General features: G+C 35.9%; 1 protein-coding gene across 1 annotated transcript in view; it reads right to left on the bottom strand.

The window, feature by feature from the left end:
- Positions 1-2,467: 2,467 nt before the first annotated feature.
- LOC125341460 (bifunctional heparan sulfate N-deacetylase/N-sulfotransferase 4) overlaps positions 2,468-22,605 on the bottom strand; it is a 230,635-nt gene continuing 210,497 nt past the window's right edge. Inside the window, exons 8-13 of the mRNA XM_048333514.1 lie at positions 20,682-20,805; positions 18,668-18,842; positions 11,647-11,817; positions 10,399-10,508; positions 5,110-5,212; positions 2,468-2,587 (exon numbers count right to left, since the gene is read on the bottom strand). Coding sequence (XP_048189471.1) covers positions 2,468-2,587; positions 5,110-5,212; positions 10,399-10,508; positions 11,647-11,817; positions 18,668-18,842; positions 20,682-20,805 — 803 coding nt within the window. The remainder of the gene's footprint in view (positions 2,588-5,109; positions 5,213-10,398; positions 10,509-11,646; positions 11,818-18,667; positions 18,843-20,681; positions 20,806-22,605) is intronic.

Below are 22,605 nucleotides of genomic sequence, written 5' to 3'. Positions count from 1 at the left end.
TATTTTAAAAAGTCGACACTAAGTTATACAGCTTTACTTGATATGAAAAGTATTTCTCTTCTATTCTGTTACTATCTATTTTTATTTTCCCACTTGAACAAAAAAGGAAAACTCTATGTGAGGAAACAGAACAAGAGGCTTGGTGGTAGTATATGGAGAAGAAGAAGAAGAATATAAACACACAAGAGACAAGAGACAAGAGAATAGCAAATTTGAGGCCAAGCTGGAGCACATAGGGAGACCATGTTCAAAATACAAGAGCAACAACCACAAAATGAAAGAGAATGAGAGCCTGGGAGAGACAGACAGAGACAGAAGAAAGAGGAAAGGAAGAACAAAAGGAAGAACTAGAATACAAATGGAATGAAACTAGCCAACCAACAGAACTTTAGAGATGTATGTACACAACCGTACTTCCTTTGGAAGTGTGTTTAATTCGGTGCTATGAAGTGTATGTTCACCTAAGAGACGAGGTTAAACATTTGAGCCCAATAGTTATTAAAGCTGCCACAAAAATACTTGGTATGTATATTAACCCAAGCTGCAGGAAAAAAAAAGAAAAAAAAATCCATTTTTCTGCAAAGGATCAAGAGATTCTAAGTGTGCAGAGAATAAAATAGGACCTGTTTCATGAAATCTAAGTGGAAACATGAATTTTGAAATAAAATATGCAACCCCTTCGATGTTCAATCAATACCTAAATTTGACTTGCTTGCTTAAAACAAAAACAAAAAGGGAAACAAATCAAAGACCTTCTGTTTGTTATTGAATTATTGCAAGCCTAATTTCTAAATTATAGTAAAAATATATTATTTGTAGCCTATAGAAAAGTTACTCTGAAGAAGGGATGGATTGATGGGTGATGTTTCCACAGTCAGTTTGATTTACAGTTCCACTGCAATTTTCCCTTTATGTATCACTGAAGCGATTAACAAAGCCTTAATATATCATCACTGACAAAAGGGATAAAAATTCAAGTAGTGTGACACTATCCTCCAAAGGAAGTAGGAATCTATCATACTAAGAAAGAAAGAACATCAGTTCTCTAGAAATTAATGTGTGCGTATGCGTGCGTGTGTGTGTGAGAGAGAGAGAGAAAGAGAGAGAGGAGAGAGAAAGGAGGATGAATTGTGTTCAAGTGGGAGAATCAGGTGTTTGAACAGATAAATTTTGGATTATATATTTAAAAATAGGCATTAAAATAGGAATTCTCTATGGTAGCTCTACTGGCTATTTAACGTTAAAACTCCATGCTCTGTCAAGGAGGCACAGTGCCTTCATGGACCTGCAGGCTCATATTAGTATCTCATTTCTTACCAATATTTATTTTTCTTTCTTGAGCCCCAGTCTCCCTTTGACTAAACCTCTCTAACAAATCTTGTTGAGACCAGCATGCCAAATCATTGGGAAGGCACACATTATAGTGTCAGTGAATGTGGCTTCTTTGAGATTAGTCTCCTTTGACAAGAAGAAAACAAACAGAAAGACACGGGAGCCAATGACTTCAATTTTTTAGAAAGTCAAGGAAATTTGTAAGAGGATGTAGAAAAATAGGGAAAATACATGGGCTCAATAATAATAATAATTTAAAAATAAGAATAGAAGATTATAATTTCTTTCCTCAAAAAAAAAAAAAAAAGTAAGGCTGGGGATATGGCCTAGTGGCAAGAGTGCCTGCCTCATATACATGAGGCCCTGGGTTCGATTCCCCAGCACCACATATACAGAAAATGGTCAGAAGTGGTGCTGTGGCTCAAGTGGCAGAGTGCTAGCCTTGAGCAAAAAGAAGCCAGGGACAGTGCTCAGGCCCAGAGTCCAAGCCCCAGGACTAGCAAAAAAAAAAAAAAGTAAAATTGCCAAGTGCCATCGACTCATGTCTGTAAGTCCTAGCTTCTCAGGAGCTTGAGGTTCAGAGAATCTCTCTTGAGGCCTGTCAGGCAGAAAGGTCTTAGAGACACTTATCTCCAAAATAATCATCAAAAAGCAAAGCTGGGCTGGAGAGATGTCTCAAGTGGTAGAGTGCCATAAAACAAAAATCTTGAATGAATGGGAATTCAAGCCCCCATACCACCAGAAAAAATACTTTTAAGGGGAAAATAGGAGCCCTCAATTCAATATTGGGTTAGCACTAACCTCATTTACACACACCCTAGTCCTTATCATTTCCTCAGAATTTTAATTGGCCATTAGCAGAGGTCCGAGCTATATGATGCTCCCAACAACAGGATGAGGATAACACCATGTAACCGTGTCATTTTATTCTGAAGAGTTTACATAGTGATTAATACTAATAATCGCCAATGCGTGTAGATATGACAGTCATCATTTTAGAAAACAGACTGAAGGAAGTTTATTCACAGTCCGCTGTTGGCAGTCACAAGTGCATGTTGGGATAAAAGCTGTGGGGTTTGCTTTATCTACTCGTCTGGCAAGCAAGCTTCGTGAGAGGCTGGTTCTTGACTCAGTGCTATCTCACTTTCTGCAGCTCCTGTCTCAGCCATGATGGCAGAGGCTGGCCTAGTCTATGGAGCAGTTTGGACAGTTCCACGTTGTGATCGCGGTAGTAATTAGACAGAAAGGATCTAGACTGGAAAGAAAAAAGAAACAGAAGATATGAAAGATACCCATTTGTTTCTCTATAGTAGCAACTGTCAATCACCTGCCTCTTTCCTTTCCCTGCCTTGTCTGGCCAAGGAGATTGCTGCCTCATTTTCCCACACTAGTCTGACATATGAGGCATTTCTCCACATACCTTCTCCTCTGCTGAGAATTTGTCTGCTCATAGTTCAGTTTGTCATTACTTTATTCATCTTCTTAGAATTCAGTGGTCATAATTAATTTATTTGTTCTGTGGTAGTTTGAGTTCATTACTGGTTCACCCTGTATCTTCACTACCTATTTCCTTTTCAAGCATAGAGTTGGACTTCTATCTATGTATATATTGAATACATTGCTGGCAACTGTGGACAACATCTGTAATATGTCTATTCAAGAGATTGAGATATGAACATTCTGTTTAAAACCAGCCTAGGAAGAAAAGTCCATGAGCCTCTTATCTCTAATTAACCATCAAAAAGCCAGGAGTTGTGACTCAAAATGGTAGAACACACCCATATTGAGTGAAGAAGTTCAGGGTCCTGCGTTGAAGCTCCAGTATTAAAACAAAAAGTAATGATAATAATATATTAACAGTAATGTTGTATTTTATTCCACATCATTTTCTTGCTAAATAATTTATTTATACAAGATTATGTAATATATTTCTTGAGAACTATGTATTATCAATTCTCTAGGATAGATTCTATCATAAATTGTCTACAAAATATTTGACTCATTTTTCTCCAAGTATTGTCTCTTATTATCTTTGAAAAAAATGGCAAAAGCATAATTGTAAAATAAAAACAGATCTAGGTTTATCCTCAGTGACTTATCTACTATTATTGCACACATTTATTGTGAGAAATTCAATGCCTACACAGAGAAAATTCCAAAAAGCTATAATACCAAGGATAAATGAGGTATACACCTCATGAGACACTAAATCTACAGAAGTGAGCCAGATAAAACTATTCACACTACCTTAAAAACTGACCCCAGGAATACAAATTAAAAGTGAACACACAATAAAATTTCACCATTATAACTTGCCACATTGTATACATGTTTCCTTTATTATTTTCAGGACTCATTCACTCAAACTGCCGAGATTGGTCCTCATCAGACAAATGGTTATAATGAATTATAAAATATATGAATGGTTTTAGTTTCTTATTTAACTTTTCCCTTAATACAGAGGTGTCTGGAAATCTGAAAGCTTATAACTTGGCTTCCTCGCTGATGTTCTTACATCATAGCTTAACTCAATCAGAATAGTTGCAGAACTATGGTAGAATAGCAAAGAACATTTTTCCTGTGTAGGGTAGGGAGCAGGTCAAGGCACAAAGCCTTTGTACATCTGTTCAGATTATCTCTCTAAGCCCTCACCAATGTCTTAACACAAATGAATGGTTTTCTTCCTTAAACTCCCTTAGAAACTGTTGTATACATTGTAAAAATAGATAGAAGAAAACTACATTTCATCTTTCCTGTTACCAGGCATTTTATTCTATGTCTTCCCATAAGTAGATTGTAAGCACTTCAAATGTGAGATGAGATGTTTTGCAGTAGTCGTGGGAAAATTATATTGACTTTTTTTGGGGGGCATATTATATACGAAATGTTTTGAAATTGTCCAGTTGACAGGTATAGTTTTAGGAACCTTCTGGGATTTCTTTTTCCATAGTGACATCTCAGTCGTCTGCATCCTCCTTTTCCTCACTTGCTTCAGGCAAAAAAATGTATAACATTTGGCTGAGTAGATTACTTAGTAGTTTTCCAACTTTAGTCATTAGGCATTAGGCATTTCTCCATGTCTATGTATTTGCAATACTTTTTGCTTGTGTACTGATGTCAGGGCTTCTATTCCTGGCCTTATGCTTTCAGGCATTTTTCTTCTTCACGGGTGATGCTCTATTATCTAGGCCATACATGCAGTCTGGCATTTTGCTGGTTAATTGAGATGAAGTCTCTGAGACTTTTCTGACTGAGATGTCTTTAAACTGAGATCCTATAGATCTCAGCCTCCAGAGTAGCGAATGGCAGGTTTGAGCCAGCATATCTTCATGTCTGTTGAGTTTTCTGTCCTGTCTTTTTATAGTTCAGTTTATTATTAGATTATGCATCTTATTATAGCTCAGTGACCATAACTGAGTTATCTAGCTCACAGTCTGAGTCTGTTGCTTTTTCCTTGTGCTTTCTCCATTGCTTAGCTTGATATGAATCTGTGGGACTCGGATATATGTATTGAGTGTATTAGTAGTATATACATATTTTAACTAAAATTCCTCACTCGCTATATAACTTATTTAAGTGCCTTACATAGTTCAACATGTGTTCCTTTGTAATGGACACTTATGTTTGAATTCCTAACAGATAACAATTTCTAGAGATACTTATCAATCCTTTGTCCACATTCCCTTCTAAATATATAGAACTATTGACTCCAAAGAAAGAGTGGAAAAAGAAATCCAAGAAAATTTGCCAAAGTAATTTGGACTAGGAAAACATTACCTCCTGATCCATGGGTGGGTATTTTCGGCCTTTGCTTTTCCCAAGACATTTGGTTTTTCCTCCTTCTAGTAGTTGACACCAAAAGCCCTTTTGGGGATCAAACCTACAACAGATAATATATATATACACTGATGATAAAATGTATGTAGGAATTTTAAGTGAGAGAGCCTTTCCAATTGGATAACAAAAATGTACTTTTGCATACCTGTTGCTTTGATTTACCGTAATTCATTTTAAAAAAATAATCACCCAGTGCTGGGAATATGGCCTAGTGGCAAGAGTGCTTGCCTCCTACACATGAAGCTCTGGGTTTGATTCCCCAGCACCACATATATGGAAAACGGCCAGAAGGGGCGCTTGGCTCAGGTGGCAGAGTGCTAGCCTTGAGCGGGAAGAAGCCAGGGAAGGTGCTCAGGCCCTGAGTCCAAGGCCCAGGACTGGCCAAAAATAAATAAATAAAAATAATCATCTGTTCTGACAGAAGCTAAACAAGAGTACAAAAGTATACATAGTTGTGTAGTTTTAAGTAATTCTACTCTGACAAAAGGCATATAGATTTCCAATCCAATGTTATGTTGATTAAGTTCCATATTTTACATATGAAATCACAAAAGAGGACAAAACATCAACATTACAGTTCATACATATGCAAAGGATCTAAGGATATGTTATTTACTTGTGATTTCCCTGTCAAAATACGTTGACATATTTCTTTCACATCTTTCAATGGAGTGCAATAAAGTGGCTGAATATAAGATAGGTTTACTACTCTGAAAATAAATATAATTAAACTTCCAGTTTGGAAAAATTATGTGCTCTTTTATTTTGCAGTTCAAAATGATTACACTTTCCATAAAGGAAATCAAACCTGTAAATGTCTAATATATATGTAAATATATATTTTATTTGTAAAATATATAATTTTAGACAGTATGAGATATTGGCAATACAAATGATGGGTACAAGAGTAGACAACCCTCTTGTTGAAGGGCGATAATCTTGTTAGAGGGTTCATTTCCCTACATTCTTCAAGAATTTTCTAAGGCTGTTTTACTCTCACAGCTGCAACTAAGTTACAAAACAAACGATGGGTGACCTAATTATGTGGTTTTATTAAACTCAAATATAGAAGAATTTTTGTTTAGGACTAACAAGATAGGAAAACTGAAAGAATGAACCAAATAAGAAGGGAAATTTCAATTATTGCTATGGGACTTGCTGCATGCATAAAACATTGAAAAGGTTTGCATTTTTGTTGCTCAGCAGATGTTTTAGAAGGATGAAGCATAATTGACTGGGATGTAAAGTTAATTAGTTGCAGGATATTTTGTTGCCCTGGGCTCATTCCTATAACACTGATGCACCTGCAATTTGCCTCTGCACATATGTGGACTCATTTAGAGTGAGAGAGCAGCCTTCCTCATAGTTTTTTGCCCAATCTATTATTAGAGCCCTGATCCTCGCAGTACAAGTTGTCCTAGTACATGTTACCAATTAAAATTAAATACATCACTAGTTAAATGGGTGAAAGGAAGACAGAGTTATTTCCAATCTCAACTTTTCAATCTGCTCCTGGCCTATCATAGTCTTTTCTCTAGTTTCCATTAACTTCCCACGAGGAAAAACAATTTAACATAGCATGCAAAAATTAGATGGGGAAGGTATAAATAGTGCCCTGATCTGTATTTTCTAAGATGAGAATATTTAACTGAATTAAGGCAAAATATAGCACCACTAAAAAGTCAAATTATTTATACACCCAGTGAGAGAATCGCCTTGTCTTTCATTGGCACCAATGGCTCTGTTTTCCATGGCAGCTGTTATGAGCAAGGCCTTGTATAGCCAAAGGAGGCAGGATCTAGAATATTTGAAGTGATTTTCAAAGATATGGGTATCAAACATAGAACTACCTTATGATCTAGCATTTCCACCCTTGATATTACTCCAAAAGATTACAAACTACAATACAGTAAGGTCACCTTCCCAGCCATGTTCAAGCCATGGCCAAGATATAGAAACAGCCCAGGTGTCCCTTAATAGATGAATGGATCAAGAAAATGTGGTGTTTATATATACAATGGAATTGTACTCATTCACTAGAAAGAATAATATTGCATCATTTTCAGAAAAATGGAAGGTCCTGGAAAAAAAATTCTGTTAAATGATGTAAGTAAGGCTCAGAGAGACAAATGATACATGCTTTCTCTCATATGTGAAAGCTAGAATTAATTGATAAATAAGGTAGTATGCAAGTGAACACAAATATATTAACTGAAATGTGGTAGGTTTGGAAGAGAACTTAAATGGTATAATTCCTTAGGAAGGCTAATTCACTCTCCAGCAAAATACACACCAGGAAGTAGATACACAGTAGGGGGCAGAAGGGCAAAGAGAGGGGAGTAGGGGAGCAAAGAGAGGATGTTGGAGAGAATAAAGTCCTGAAAATCAATTCATATCCTACAAAATTAAGAAAAGCAAGGGAAGGGGTGATTTGGGAGGAATGGTGAAAGAGGTGACACTGATAAAGATTCGTTGTATTCATTAACTGCTTTGTTGAATGGCGACTCTTTGCACAACTACTTAAAGATAATAAAAGTATTTTTAAGGATGAGCTAATTCAGCAGTGACACTCACTAAACACTGTTGAAAATGAACTACATAACTTGGGAAGGAGGAAATTTGGGAGTGAAAAAATGAGGGAAGAGGTGGTGATACTTTTGAAAAGGAAATGTACTCATTACCTGACCAATGTAACTGCAATCCCTCTGTACATCACATTTACAATGAAAATAAATAAAAGATACAATTACCATAACCTTGAACCCACATTTTTTGCTTTCCTAGTTTCATTTATTCTACTGGTAATAACTTTCAATATGCTAAGTATAACAAAGGATATTTATCTTCTCTAAACTTGAACAATTCATCACTTCTTGTTTTTATTTTAGTAGGCATAACATTATGAATTAAAGTACAAAGCCAAAATAACTATGAGACAACTTCTGGGATATGAGTTGGCTGGTGCTTGCCTTTTAAATTTATTACACTTTGTTCACTAGCTTTATTACTTTTTTATGATAAGACATAATGCATGATTTTTACAAATCTACTGAACCAGAAGCAAATATTTTTAGTAAACAGCATGGAGTCATTATCGAAACAATTGATTGTAGAAAGGCAGGGCAAGATATGGCAACATCGATTAGCTATTGATTAGCTATTAATGTAAAACATATTACAAGGAGCTTAATCAACATGAATGGGCATTCTCCACTTTGCTATTTCCATGTGTGGGTAAAAACTTCATTAAGTTGTTTTAGTGAATATGGAAAACCCAATCTTATTATTGTTTCTCCTGCCCCTCCATTACCCTCTCTAATTGTCTAATTGCTGAGTCTAATCTTCTATGAACTGGGAAATTATATAATCAGGCTTGTTAGAGTTTCAACTAAAATTTAATTGGCTTTATCTCAGACCTCATGGAAGAGTTTTTTATGAGTAAACTCCATGCCCTTTTCAAATCTGTTTTGACTGCCTCACGGTTTTATTTTTGTTTATTTTGCTTCTTTACATTTGCACTCACCCCCTCATTCTAAGTTACCTTAACTTTAGTTCTTTTTTTTCAAGATGAATGTAACATTATCTCTCACTACAAAGGCACAAGTTGGCCTTGGCCCTTGTCATTAGGTCTTATTTCTGTATTCTTTTATTTTTTTTCCTAAAGCATAGCTTTTCTCTTTTTTAATTTCTTTGTTTATTCTTTTGTCGTTGGTGCGGCTTGAACTCAGGCCATGTGTGCTATCTCTGACCTCTTTTTGCTCAAGTCAAGCACTCTACCATTTTGAGCCACAGTGCCACTTCTGGTTTTCTGGTGGTTTATTGCAGTTAAGAGTCTCATGGACTTTCCTGTGTGGGTTGGCTTTGAACCACAATCCTCAGATCTCAGCCTCCTGAATAGCAAGGATTATAGGTGTGAGCCACCAGCACCTGGCTTTTAAATTAGGCATGTCACTTTGGGAGAATAATGCATTTTACTCAATATCATGCTTTCATAATTCTTCCCGATCTCTCCCAAGTTCACCATCCCTTTAATTTTCCAAGTTCCTCTTTCAAATATGTATACTGAATATAATGATTGGATTCATCCACCCTTTTTCTCTCCATTCTATTCCTGTCTTCTCTCCTCCATCTTGCCAACTAATTGTAAGGAAGTTGTTCAAAGGAGTTGCACTACTGGGATTCTCCCCTGCATATACTTTATTTTAGTTAATATGTCACTGCATATACACCAATAATCCTGTATATATTTGCATATCCATTTACAATTTAGACCTAACTTTCACCTTTGAGAGAAAACATGTGTCCTTTGTCTCTGTAAGCCTGACTTAATGTTGGACTGGCCTTAGTGATCACGGTAACTCACAGAACATTGCATAAGAGCTGTTACGTAGTTTGCAAGTCTGACCAGAGAAGTTTACATCTTCCCTTAAATTATTAGTTGCTCTTGGGACACAAACATCAATCAGACCATGAAAAAGTCAAGTTCATGGAGAGGCCATGTGGACAGTCTTTGTTCTCCTGAGCTCAGCCTTTGAGCTATCCCACACCAGTAGCCAGTCTGTGAGGCAAGAAATCTCCAGGTAATTGCAGATATCATCTATTTGAATCATACCCAGACATTCTAGACTTCCTAGCTGTGACCCAGACACCACAAGCAAAACAGATGCATCTTGCCTTATTCCTGGCCCACTGTAATAAAATTGCCATTACTATACACTAGAAGGTTTGGAGATAGTTTAACAATGCGACAATGGCTAGTAGAACTCATCTATAATTGCATGTGTTTATAAATAATTTAATGAATACACACTAAAACATAAGCATATTGGGTTTCAAAATTGTTGTCACTTTCACAGAGGGAATAATTATTATCTGTATTTCACTTCCAACTTGTAAATTACTCACAGGAGTAAACCTCATTTTATAAAATCACCTTTATCACCCCCAATTAATAGGACACCTTTTGTAGTAGAGCAGACATGTAAAAAAGTTTAGTTAACTTGATGTATATTGAGGAAATGCTCACAAATTGAGGAATTTATCATAATATAAGTATCCCTGGTCTTCAAAAAGAAGACAGTCCATGCGTGATGAGAATTGGACTGCTTTTGAGTAGCAAAATGATGTATAAACTCATCCCTAGTATTAATGATGCTATATATACACCCACTGGTGATAATTTATGAAGGTAAATAATGGAAATGAAATCAAGCATGAGAATAGACTCACGTTAGTGCTTCAGAGTAATTATAATGAGGTGTAACTCCCAGAAACTTCTGGACTTCATCCATCACAGTAGCTGGGTCAGATCTCAGCTGCTGTCCATCAATAATTAGCAACTGCCAAGTCAAAAAATAGTCACTTCAGGAAGAACAAACTAAATGGAATAGAGTGAGTTCCCTTTCTTGACCTGGCATAATATGAATAAATTAAGTCATTATGAAGAAGAAAGCATCCCTTAGATTGTATTTAGCAATTTGCTTTTCTTACATCTTTCAAATTTACAGTAATTAAAATTGCCCATAACTCATAATTTTTTGCGAGTTATCCAGTAATAGCCCTTAAATTAGTTTATTCTAACTCAGAAGTAAATACAGACATTCTCTTGACTGAGCTCTTCACTTGGACCAGGATTTTTCCATGCTGGTGAATATAATCAGATAACTTTCCAGCCCACTGAATTTCCTTTGAGTACATAACCCACTGCTCTGGGCATCAATGCTTAACAATTCTTTGCTTAAAAATTAGCTTATAGCTTAATTAGTTATACAGGGGAGAATTTCATTGTTACATCTCCACACATTTATTCCCTGTAATCTCATCAGTAGCACCGTCTCCTAGCTATTCTCTGCCTTCTCTCCACCTATTATTATAAAGCAAAAGGAGAGTTAGGGACAGAGGAAACTTATGTCTGACTTGCAGACCTTGGTACACTGCCCTAGAATATTGGATTTGCCTGATATTCCACACGGAGCTTCAAAGGAGCCTGAGGCTGGGTGACAACCAGGAAGGATACCATGCTTCCCTCAAACCAGAAATATCTGGTTGTAAACCTTGTTTCCTGAGCCATTACAGCACTTCCCATGATGAGAGAATCTTCCTTACAAGAGTCCTCAGGGCAGGGATCTGAGGAGTTGCTGCCCGTGAATCATCAGACCGCATTGTTTGAGAGTACTTTTCACGGAGATTCCATCAGCTACTTGTTAAAACACCTGTTATTTGTGTTTCAGAGCTATCTAACAATATTCTGTTAGTCTTAATCGTATATTATATATTCTATATAATCATATATATGATTATTATATATTACATATAATCATTCATATATATATGGTTCATGATTCTTTGTCACAGTGTCTCTGGTTTTAAATTATTACCTAGAGTAACACGTATCTTCATTCTTATTCTCATGTTTTGCTTGTCAATGCAATGTACTCATGATCAAATAAACAGAGAAAATCCATTTCAGGGCATTACCTGGGAAGTAGCAAAGTAGGTTAGCCATCTCTCTATGTGGACCGCATACCATCCGGGCATCAGACATCTCCTCTGCAGTGTTTTCAAGTCAGAAGGTGCCCACTGCCCTGTGGTAATAACTTCATAGAAATTAAATCTCATGGCTGCTGGATCTTCATGTGACCGTTGATGCTTTAAAAAAATCAAATGTAAAATTATTTTAATAGAAAAAGTGGAGGAAGTAGAGCTCTGTGGCTCAAGTGATAGAACAACAACATTGAGGAAAAGAACTAAGGGACAGCACCCAGGTCCTGAGAACAAACTCTAGTACCACACATGCAACGAATAAATGTTGATATGAGTATGATTTTGTAGGTATGTATATATGTGCACATGTGGTTATTTGATGTGTCCTTGTCATTTCACACAGTACCAAACATTACTTAATTTTGTTGGGTGCCAGTGCTTCACACCTATAAATCTAGCTACCTGGGAGGCTGAGATCTGAGGATCATGGTTTGAAGCCAGACAGGGCAGGAAAGTCTATAAGACACCTATCTCCCAACAACTACTCAAAAAACAAAAGCAAGAAGTAGATACATGGTTCAAGTGGCACAATACCAGCCTTGAGCAAGAAGAAACTCAGGGGCAGTCCTTAGACTGAGTTCAAGCCCAAGAACTGGCACACACACAAAAACATGAACACGTGTGTGTGTGTGTGTGTGTGTGTGTGTGTGTATGTGTGTGTGTGGTGTATCAATTTTTTTGAATGAAAGGTTCGGTAAATGCACACATTAAAATAAGTATTAACGCATCGCCTATTTCCCTGCTTAAGGACACTTTGAAGTATCTTCAAATACAAATCTTCACACGGTATCATTGATACTCAGATCAAGCCTGTGATTATCTCTACATCAAAAATATCTCATTGCAAAGGCCTTCACATCTGATTAGAAGTGAAACAATGTCAGAGCCAGGCAAATCAAGCTTGCTGAAAAGAGATTCGATGAGTAAGGTTTAGCTTCCATATGATTCTTGCTTGTTTCATGAGGGCTACTCCAGCAGATCCTGACAGTTCCCAATTTCTCTACATGACTGGTGTCGACCCTAATGCCACTCACATATCATCATGTTCATTATGACATAGCTTTAAATCCTTTCGCTTTTCCCAGGAGATTCTCCCTACCAATGCTCATTTTCAGATACTGCTTCACTTCTACTTTTCAGTTCCAAATCCTCAAACCAAACCATGGTTGGTTCAAACAAGAGAGAGCCAATTTAGTGAGAGATTATTTTATCAGTCAATACAGAGGCATCTATTGGGCTCCTTTCTAGAACAAAGAGTAGCAACATATTCTGGAGATTAAAAAATACGTAAGAAAGACATAATCATTGTCTTCAAAGAAGTAAAATCTAGTTATGGAGAAAACAGAGTAATAGATTGTAATGCAGTTATGTGTTTGGTTAGAGATTAAAATTTACTTGCTCTGACAGCCAAGCCAATAAGAGATTAATTCAGCCACATAGAAACAGGGTGAAATTCTACCCCTCCATAAGAAAGAATTATATAGGAATGTTTGTAAGGAAATGGAAAGACTTGGAAAAAAATAATATGAAGTGGAGTAAGCCAGACCAAAAGAAATATAGGCTGCATGGTTTCTCTCATTTGTTGTAACTAGAATGTGCCCATAAAACTACAAGTAAACACACTAAATAGTAGAAGACAAAAAAGAAAAAATATGTATACAGGAACATAATAAAATATACAGAACTCTAGATATCCCCACAGTGAGACCAAAGGAAAATATTCTTAGAAGAGGATCACCAAAGCTCAATATCTATGTGCATACAAGCATATAAAATAATATTTATTGGAATAAACTCCAAGAAAAGGAAACAAGAGTGTTTTTTTCTTTGAAGGTGTTTTTCTTTTTCTCTTTTCTTATTGTCAAAGTGATGTACAGAGAGGTTACAATTTCATACGTTAGGCCTTGGGTACATTTCTTGTGCTATTTGTTACCTCCTCCCTCATTACCCCCCTCTCTCCCCTTTTCCCTCTCCCCTCCATGAGTTGTTCAGTGGGTTTACACCAAATGGTTTTGCAAGTATTGCTTTTGTAGTCATTTGTCTTTCTATCCTTTGTCTCTTGATTTTGATATTCCCTTTCACTTCCCTAGTTCTAATAGCAGTATATACAGTTTCCAATGTACTCAGATAAGATACAGTGATAGTGCGGGTACAACCACAGGAAGGGGATACAAGAGGATCATCAACAATAGAAGCTACGGTTTCATATGGCAGTTAAAAGTAATTACAACAGTGATAAAACAGTCGTTTCCATAACATGGAGTTCATTTCCCTTAGCATCATCTTATGCATTCATAAGGGCATAGCTATTAGGCTCTTGTGATCCTCTGCTGTGACTAGTGTAAACCTGTGCTAATTATTCCCTATGAGGGAGACCACAGAGTCCATGTTTCTTTGGGTCTGGCTCACTTCATTTAGTATAATTTTTTTCTAAGTCCTTCCATTTACTTACGAATGGGGCAATGTCATTCTTTCTGATAGAGGCATAAAATTCCATTGTGTATAAGTACCACATTTTTCTGATCCATTTGTCTACTGAGGGGGCATCTGGGTTGGATCCATATTTTAGCTATGAAAAATTCATTTTATTTTCTGCACCTTCATCTTATTTGTAAGTCTAGATGTCTTTGGGAGGGTAAGGGAAACACAAAAGTGGAGGGACAAAGTGTGAATAAATGCAGCAGTGGTACTCACCAGACACAATTTGGCAAATAAACTATAGAACTTACGGGTGGGGATGGGAGGGAAAAACTGGGAGAGAGTGGGGGAAGGCATGACACTTTTCAAAAGGAAATGTATTCATTACCTGCCTTATATAACTACAACCCCTCTGTACATCACCTTTACAATAACAATAAAAATATACACATATTTTTAAAAGAAGCCATGTAAAGTAGCTGAAGCTTTTGAGCCAAAATGTTATGAGAATGATTTTGATAACCAGAAACAAAACACACCAACATGGAAACTGAACAGACTTTTTCATATACAATAAGTGAAAATAGATGAAGTATATGAAGGTAAGTGAATTGATTTCATCCAAGATATTCAGTAATATCTACAAGGGAATGTGAAGAGAATCTAATGGAGGAGAGGCAAATAATTCTATCAGGTGCTGAGATGTTTGGGGCCTTTGTGGGAATAATAGGTCTTATGTATGAGTTTAGAAATAAACTTTTAGAAATAAAATAGCTAGAAAAATAAAACTGATTTAGTAACTGCTGATTTTTGGAAAAAATGGTAAATGGTAAATAAGTAAGTAGCACACTGATAGTATCATATGCCTTATGCTGAGTTCACAAGATGGCTCAGTGCTATGTGCATATTAATATACTACAGTAAGACTAAAGGCTCTATTATAATCAGTGATAATATGAAGCCACAGTTAATCTGTTCTATACTGATTCATAACAGTGTAGCACCAACTTTTCCTTATAAGCCTGCAACTAAGATTAGCATAAGAATATGACCAGGAAGACACAAAAGGACACATTTTATGGGGGAAAATAGCACTTTAGTTCCTAAGTGAGGCCCATTATAAAAAATGTGGGGTAGAAATTACAGTTGTAGGTGACATTTATAGACGTTTTTGAATCGCACCTGCTGAGTGGTGGATTTATGGTATTTACTGAATAGACAGGACTAGGTAAGTAATAAGCTATACTATTTTGATATATGGAACACCCTGGGGTCATACTCTTAGCTGCATGGTAATAAAAAAAAGTATTATCAGAAAAAAATAATTCCTTTCCAAGCTATATGTTCAAAGAATTTATTTGACAGGCATGAACAGAGAAGTGCTTTCATTATGTAGGTTCTATGAATTTTTATATGTGAAAAATGTCTGCTCTAAGTAGTAACCATTTTTACTCACTTGTCTCTATGTTGGATGTGAACCTTACAAATTTTGGGGGAAGAGGGGAGTAAGAAGGGGCAAGTGGGAGAAAATGAGGGATGGGGGTAACAATAGTGTTTAAAAACAAACATGCTCATTCCCTTACACATGTAACTGTAAACCTCTTGCTCATCACCTTTTCAACAAAGATTTTAAAAAAGAAGAAAATTTCAACGTTTTCCTCAATTATTTGAATTCAGACATTTTAATGAATGTTTAACATTTTCAAGTTTTTTGATACCATTAAAAGAAACACACACACACACACACACACACACACACACACACACACACACACACACTTCTTTAAACTAGGTCCTGATGGCTCATACCCATAATCCTATCCACTTAGGAGGCTGAGAATTAGGCATTTTGTTTAGAAGACAGCTTGGGCAGGAAAACTAGTGAGGCTTTTATCTCCAGTCAACCACCACAAGGCCAAAAGTAGAATTGTGACTCAAGTGGCTGTACCATAGCCACAAGAAAAACAATACAAAACAAAAACAAAACCAACCCCCAAACAAACAAACAAAAACAACTCAGGCTTTAAGTTCAAGCCCAGGACTTGCATACACACCTACAAAAAAGCTTGTGTTAGCCATCTTTTACTTTCTAAATGAATTAAACTAAATATACACATACACAAAAATGTTTTCACATAGTTTTGCTTCATGTTATTTCCATACATGGAAGATTACCAGAGGAATTTTAAATATTTAACCTCAATTTTATTCCATCATTGTACAAAGATACACCCTCCCTCCATTTTCTTTTCCTTAAAATGCTACCTCATCCAGCTATTTCCTGAATTTTACCAGGTGAATTCATTTTAGATTTCTCACAGTCATTTCAGTTTTTCAGTCCCAGGTTTTAAAGGTATGTTCCCAGGAATTTTCATTTCATCTTCTAGCCCCCAATTTAAACAAGGCCTTCTTAGAGGCCACTCATTGAATCCAATAGACTCTATGATTTTAGATCGGCAAAAATAAAAACATGCTCATTATTTGCAGTACCCTGTAAGTAAGGTTTAATATTTCTTTAATTGTAAATGTACACAAGTCATAGTAATTATTGTAGCAGTGATTTTTAGCATTGATAAATAATTTTATATCACCTGACAGTTTTTTCAAGTATGCAAAATGCCATTTCTGTATCTCATCTCAAAATTCTCACCATTGGAAGTTGTCATTTAGTAGTGTAATAAGCAGAGCTAGTACTTATTGTTTAAAAATGCTTATGATTGCATTTCTAGATGGAATTTTTTTGTGATTCTGTGTTCTTGAAATGTACTTATTGAACCACTGAGTGCAGTCTTCTTTCCTAGAGTTCCATGGGTTGCTCAACTATTTTCTCTCAGGGACCTTTAATTTCTCTTTTTCTTTGGAAACCTTCCATCTTAATTAAAATCAAATTTTCCTTTATCCCACTTCTGAAACTCCAAGGTAACAAGCCTATGTCTCATTTCTCCCCTTCAAAATCATATTTTTGTTTTGGAAACATGCAGATTTCTTTTTTAATTGCTATATGTGAATTAAAATTTTAAAGATTTCAACATGACATTTTTCTGCATCTATATAATATTCTAGGACCGTATTTGTCTCCTCTATTACTTTTTTCTAACCTTGTACCCATGTCTTTTGAATGAAAATTGACCAGACCATTTTATAAAAGGGATTGTTTGATCTTTTTTTTAATTTCCTGAGGATCAATACCAAAATTCAGAAGTCAAGTTTTATATTTAATTGAGTTTTTAGTTATATGTATTAATAATACAAGGGGATGTCTTTGTGACACTTGCATATATGTAGAATAGCATGCCTTGAGCAAGTTCAAACCCTCTAACATATTACCATCCTCTTTTCCTCTCTAAATTTCAAGCATTGTTTGGTTTGTTTCTTTATGTTGTATGTGGGTGTGGGTGTGTTTATATGTATGTTTATATACACATAGCTATACTGATCATAATTCACCCCTTAGTATTCTTTCCTTTTTTTTCTGGATTCCTCCCCTGATTCCTCTAATAAACCAGCATATCCCATAATTATTATGCTACTTTTAATTTTATATATACCTAGGACTCCAAGGGCTAATATTAAACTGAATTATATCTATTTTGTATCTTGCCCCTAAATTTATATTGTGCCTGCCTACTTAAACTATATATTACATATAATATGCAGAAGTACATGTTATATCACAAATTATATATCATAAATTATATCTATCTAGCTACCTGTCTAGACTTTTTAAAGACAAAAAAACAAAATGGGAAATAACTCACAGCATAATGAAATAAAATAAAATTCTAAATTTCTGCTCATGTCATGAGTCTAGGTGTGGCAAGCAGGCAAGACAAATCTGAAAGTGCATGGCAGGCACTTAAAGACTGAATTTTTGGTACTCTGAAAGTGAAAACTTGACAGAGTCACCCACTCCTGCCTGCACAGACTGCATCTATGACTAAACAACAAACAAATCATCATGTTCACACAGGCTTAATTTACACTTTTGAGTTTTCTACAAGTGCTGCCAATATCCAGTCTCCTTCACCCTCAACCAAACACACGTGGTTCACTCTCTGCTGGCTCCTTAGAGATTGACTTTCGGTTTTGTTACTTTTTGATAGATTAATGTTTTTCACGTTTTTATGGTTTAAACAAATTATTAATTCTTTGAGGCATGGTATTTTTCTTGTGATGTTATGCCTCAAAGTCTGTTCAATTTGCTGAGTTAAATATTTAATTATTTAGCAATAGATATTCCTTTTTGTTCAGTGTTTAGATAGTTTATGATTTGATTCTTCAATACATCTGGGCTTTTGGGGGGGGCGATATTTTCATGTTGCAAATGGATGCTTTTAGTAAGCCTTTTCTCCCTCCCTCCCTCCCTTCTTCCCTCCTTCCCTCCCTCCCTCCCACTCTCCTTCCCTTCCTTCCTTTTTGTCTTTCTTTCATCTTGGTAGAACTGGGGTTTGAACTTGGGGCCTTCTACTTGCCAGGCAGGTGCTCTAACCCTTGAGCTACACCCCAGCCACAAGATGTTGTTTTTCATTGCTCATACCTGGTACCAAGAATATGCCCTGTCTGAGGGGTCAATGAGAATAGTGATTATCTTGGCCTTGGGGACAAGAGACGCAGCTCGCCTGGGAGCATCTTCTGAATGGAAATAATTCGCACTCTTTTCAAATAGAAAATCACTTGTAATGTTGGAAAGTGTAGGGAAAAAGTCCATATACCTGAAGGCAGAGAGAAAATAATATGTTAGCTTGGGATCCTCTTTCCTTGTCATCTGAATAAGAATTAATTTTTAACTTCTAATTATTGTGTAATAAGATAATCCAAATGATACTTTCCCCATATACTTCTAATTTAAAACAAACCAAAATATTATTGCTCTTGTGATTAATTTCAGGCAGAAGAAGAGAAATGATAGGATTGGAATGATAAGGAACAGAAAATGTTCTGTGGTACCACAAGCCAACTCTTGAACTAACATTTACTCCTGGAAAGCGGAAAAAAAATCTCATCCTCTTGCTTGGATCATATTTTAAGTTTGTAAATGTACATTTGCAAATTTGAATGCCAAAACTTTTTAGGTGAGATTGAAGTTCACACAACAGAAAGATGTGTAAGTCAATAACTATCAAATTCTAAACAGATTAAGGTTGCTCTTCTTTAAAAAGAAAAAATAACACTTCTGTATAATTTGTAGTGTATGTAACCATATGAGCACATTATAGTCTACCTAGAGTAATTAAGGAGATTTTTCCTGCCAGTTGATCCTGCCGTGCCTCGGTAGGTTCACTTCTCCATATGCTATCAGAACATTGTTCTGTGTGTAGGTTATAGAATCAATATGTTCTGAGGTTAACTCAGTACAAGGCTTTAATTATGTGTGTAACCCTCCTTATAGCTCCTTATTTCTCTAACCCTCAAATGTTTGAGAAATAAATAATGACAGCAATTAAGAATCCATATAAGATAACTTATTTTCCACTTTGATGTTTGTTATTATGTTTCCCAAATGTGGAGTGCAGACGAGCACTCATCTATATTCCTGCTTAACAATTTGTGTTTCATTTGAGCTCACAGATAAGAGGGAATTGTCTTTCTGACTTTGTTAACTTGCAGACAATGCTGAATCTTGTTCAACCTTTCAAAATAAGGCAGATGAGCACATTCTAGGTGCAAAGGGCGATGGATGTCTCTGTTCATAAAGCAAAGATGAGTCTCCTCACTGGCTTTGTTTTTGCCCAAATACTAACCATAACTGTATGTGAGGGAGGGAGACAGATTCATTCATGAGGATGTCATACAAGGTTACTTTCTACAAATGTGTGCACTGAGGAAAATTTTCCACTGATTAGATTTGCCTTGTGTACTTGAAGTCACATCCAAGATTACATATGCCTAGAAAATTGGAATAGAACTAGAAAAACCATTTCCAGAGTGATGATCACCTCCAATATCAAATTTCTTCCATTTTTATTCATGAAAAGTTATGTTAATGTTTTCATAATTTGCCAAGTGAAAATTAATATTTCTCTCATGTGTGTGAGTGACTAGAATTGATATTGTTTGGGGAGTGCTTGATTATCATTTGTATGAGAAATATGTATTGTGATACAACAGATACAGTTTATGTGGCTAATGGAGATACATGTCACAGAGTATAAAATAAAGCAACCTACTGATTTATTTGTATCCACCAGCATCATTGTGGAGACAAATTATGTGTAAAAAAATGCAGGCTGTGTAAAATAATAGTATGCTTAAAAAGAATTTTAAATACCCTTATGAATAATTCTGGTAAAAAATGTCCCACAATGTATTTTATTCAATCATTTTAACTTACCAGAAAAATATTATCATTATTGCACTGTCCAAATCAAATTATAGGCAACACTGATTAAACATATCATCATTATAAATTAATTTCTAATTCACTGTGGTAGAATTGAGCATAACAAATTTATTCTCTAATTATGCAGATGCCATGCATACATCTGTAATTGGTCTGCAGTGATGGAGCATGTGTTCATAACAGAGTTTATTTTCTTTGTTATTTTCCTTACCAGTCGATTCCTTTGTGGTAGTTGTTGCCATTAAAAAACTGAACTTCTTCAAATGTTTTTGGGCTGGGGACATTGCTGATGATGGAAGGGTGCATAAGAAGAAATAAATAAAGTGCAGTTGTTCCTGTTACAAAGAGGAAGGGAAAGGTCATGTGGGAACAAATGAAAAGTAAGATAGCAATTTGTCTTATTTTGTTTTGTTCAGATAGTAATATTTAGAAGGCCAACTCAGAGGTTAAAATGGTCTCTTTAAGAGGTCTATTTCAATGTAGGAACATTGCAATTGTTGTTGTTGTTGGTGGTGGTGGTGGTGGTGGTGGTGGTATGTGTGTGTTTTATTAGTCACTGAAATTTTATTTGCATTAGTAAAGTAGTCTCATGATCCAGCTGAGATAGAATTTCAGAAATTAGGTGATTTAATTTCCCTCTTGGAGTTAAGGGCCGGGGGGAGCAGTGCTTAAAAATCAAAGACATAGACTGTTTCTTTCCCTATTTCTAGAATCAGATATAGTACTTGAATCTGGTGGGCCTTCCGTTGACAATTAAATTTCAGCCAAACAGTTGAAATACTTTGAGATAATGCAGAAAAAGAGAAAGAGAGAGAGAGAGAGAGAGAGAGAGAGAGAGAGAGAGAGAGAGAGAGAGAGAGAGAGAGAGAGAGAGAGAGAGAAATATTTGAATCATGAAGAAGAAAAGGAGAGAGATTGGAAGAGAAAGAGAGAGGGAGACAGAGAGAGAAAGGTGGATTGGCAGTTGGTCTATCAGTAACTATTTGTGGGGAGGGAGATGGGAGCAAAGACCAACTGACTTACCCTTGGTTATTGAATATTGAAAATACAGGGCAGTAAGGAATATTTTAAGTTGTTGCTGAATATCAATAAAAGATATTCTATAAACTTACTAATCAATGTGAAGAGATATTTTATTATCTTCTAGTAGTTATACAAAGTGGTTTCAGTTCAACATGTCATTTTATGAGAATAGTGCATCTTGGACAATGTCACCCCTTCCATTAATCTCTAAAGAAATGTAAAATCACCATCCCTGGCATTCTCAGATTTCCCCTTGGAAACAGAAAGTCTCAGCTTTACGTTCTGAATCTTCTGCCTTTGCTGGGAGCTGGAGAATGTCAGGAGTCATCTGAGTGAAAGAGAGGGAAAGCTCTCCCAACCAAGAAGAATGGACATGAGGCTTGATATTCTATCAGCAGCCATTAAACCTTTGGTTTCAATATTTTTGTGAAAAAAATCTGAAGGCTTCATACATGTAATCTTCTAAAAGAAGGATATATATATATATATCTTAATTTCAATATACCAGACTAATCCAGCTGAATCAAAAAAATGTTATTAGTACTCATAATGGAAACACTGATCTTTTGGAAGATTCAAAACCAATGAATTATGCTCTTAGAACTATTGTGTGAAATTTAACCCTATGAAGAAATCTTCCTTTTTGACTGGTAATATTAAAATTTGACTTTCAAGGATAAAGGATACATAGCTGTCAGAAGGCAGATAGAATGACCACACTGAAGTTCAATACAATAAGCCTAAGACTACTGCATGCCTACTTATATCTTTTCCACACCCTCACTCTCTCACTTAATTTCAGCAAACAAAAATCTCTTGTAACATTTGTGCCACAGCAAATTGGAATACCTATCCATCCATTCTCACCCCAAGCCAGCTTAGCAGACAGGAGTTAGAGTCTCATTTTTGGATCTCATTTTTATTGTAAGGGTTGCATGCACCACGCTGAAATTGCTGAAAGCGAGTGCACGGAAGGCCAGACTGTTAGCATTTATCTGTGACTCTCCTCCAGGGAATTACAGCCTCTGAAAGCAATGGAAGTTTGGACAGCTAAAGCAATACAGAGAACCTAATATGACTCAAACTTCTATATTGGATTTTAAGAATTCTAA

The sequence above is a fragment of the Perognathus longimembris genome, chromosome 24 (genome assembly GCF_023159225.1).
Source record: "Perognathus longimembris pacificus isolate PPM17 chromosome 24, ASM2315922v1, whole genome shotgun sequence".
Classification (NCBI taxonomy): domain Eukaryota; kingdom Metazoa; phylum Chordata; class Mammalia; order Rodentia; family Heteromyidae; genus Perognathus; species Perognathus longimembris.
This window is presented reverse-complemented; position numbering and strand designations above follow the sequence as displayed.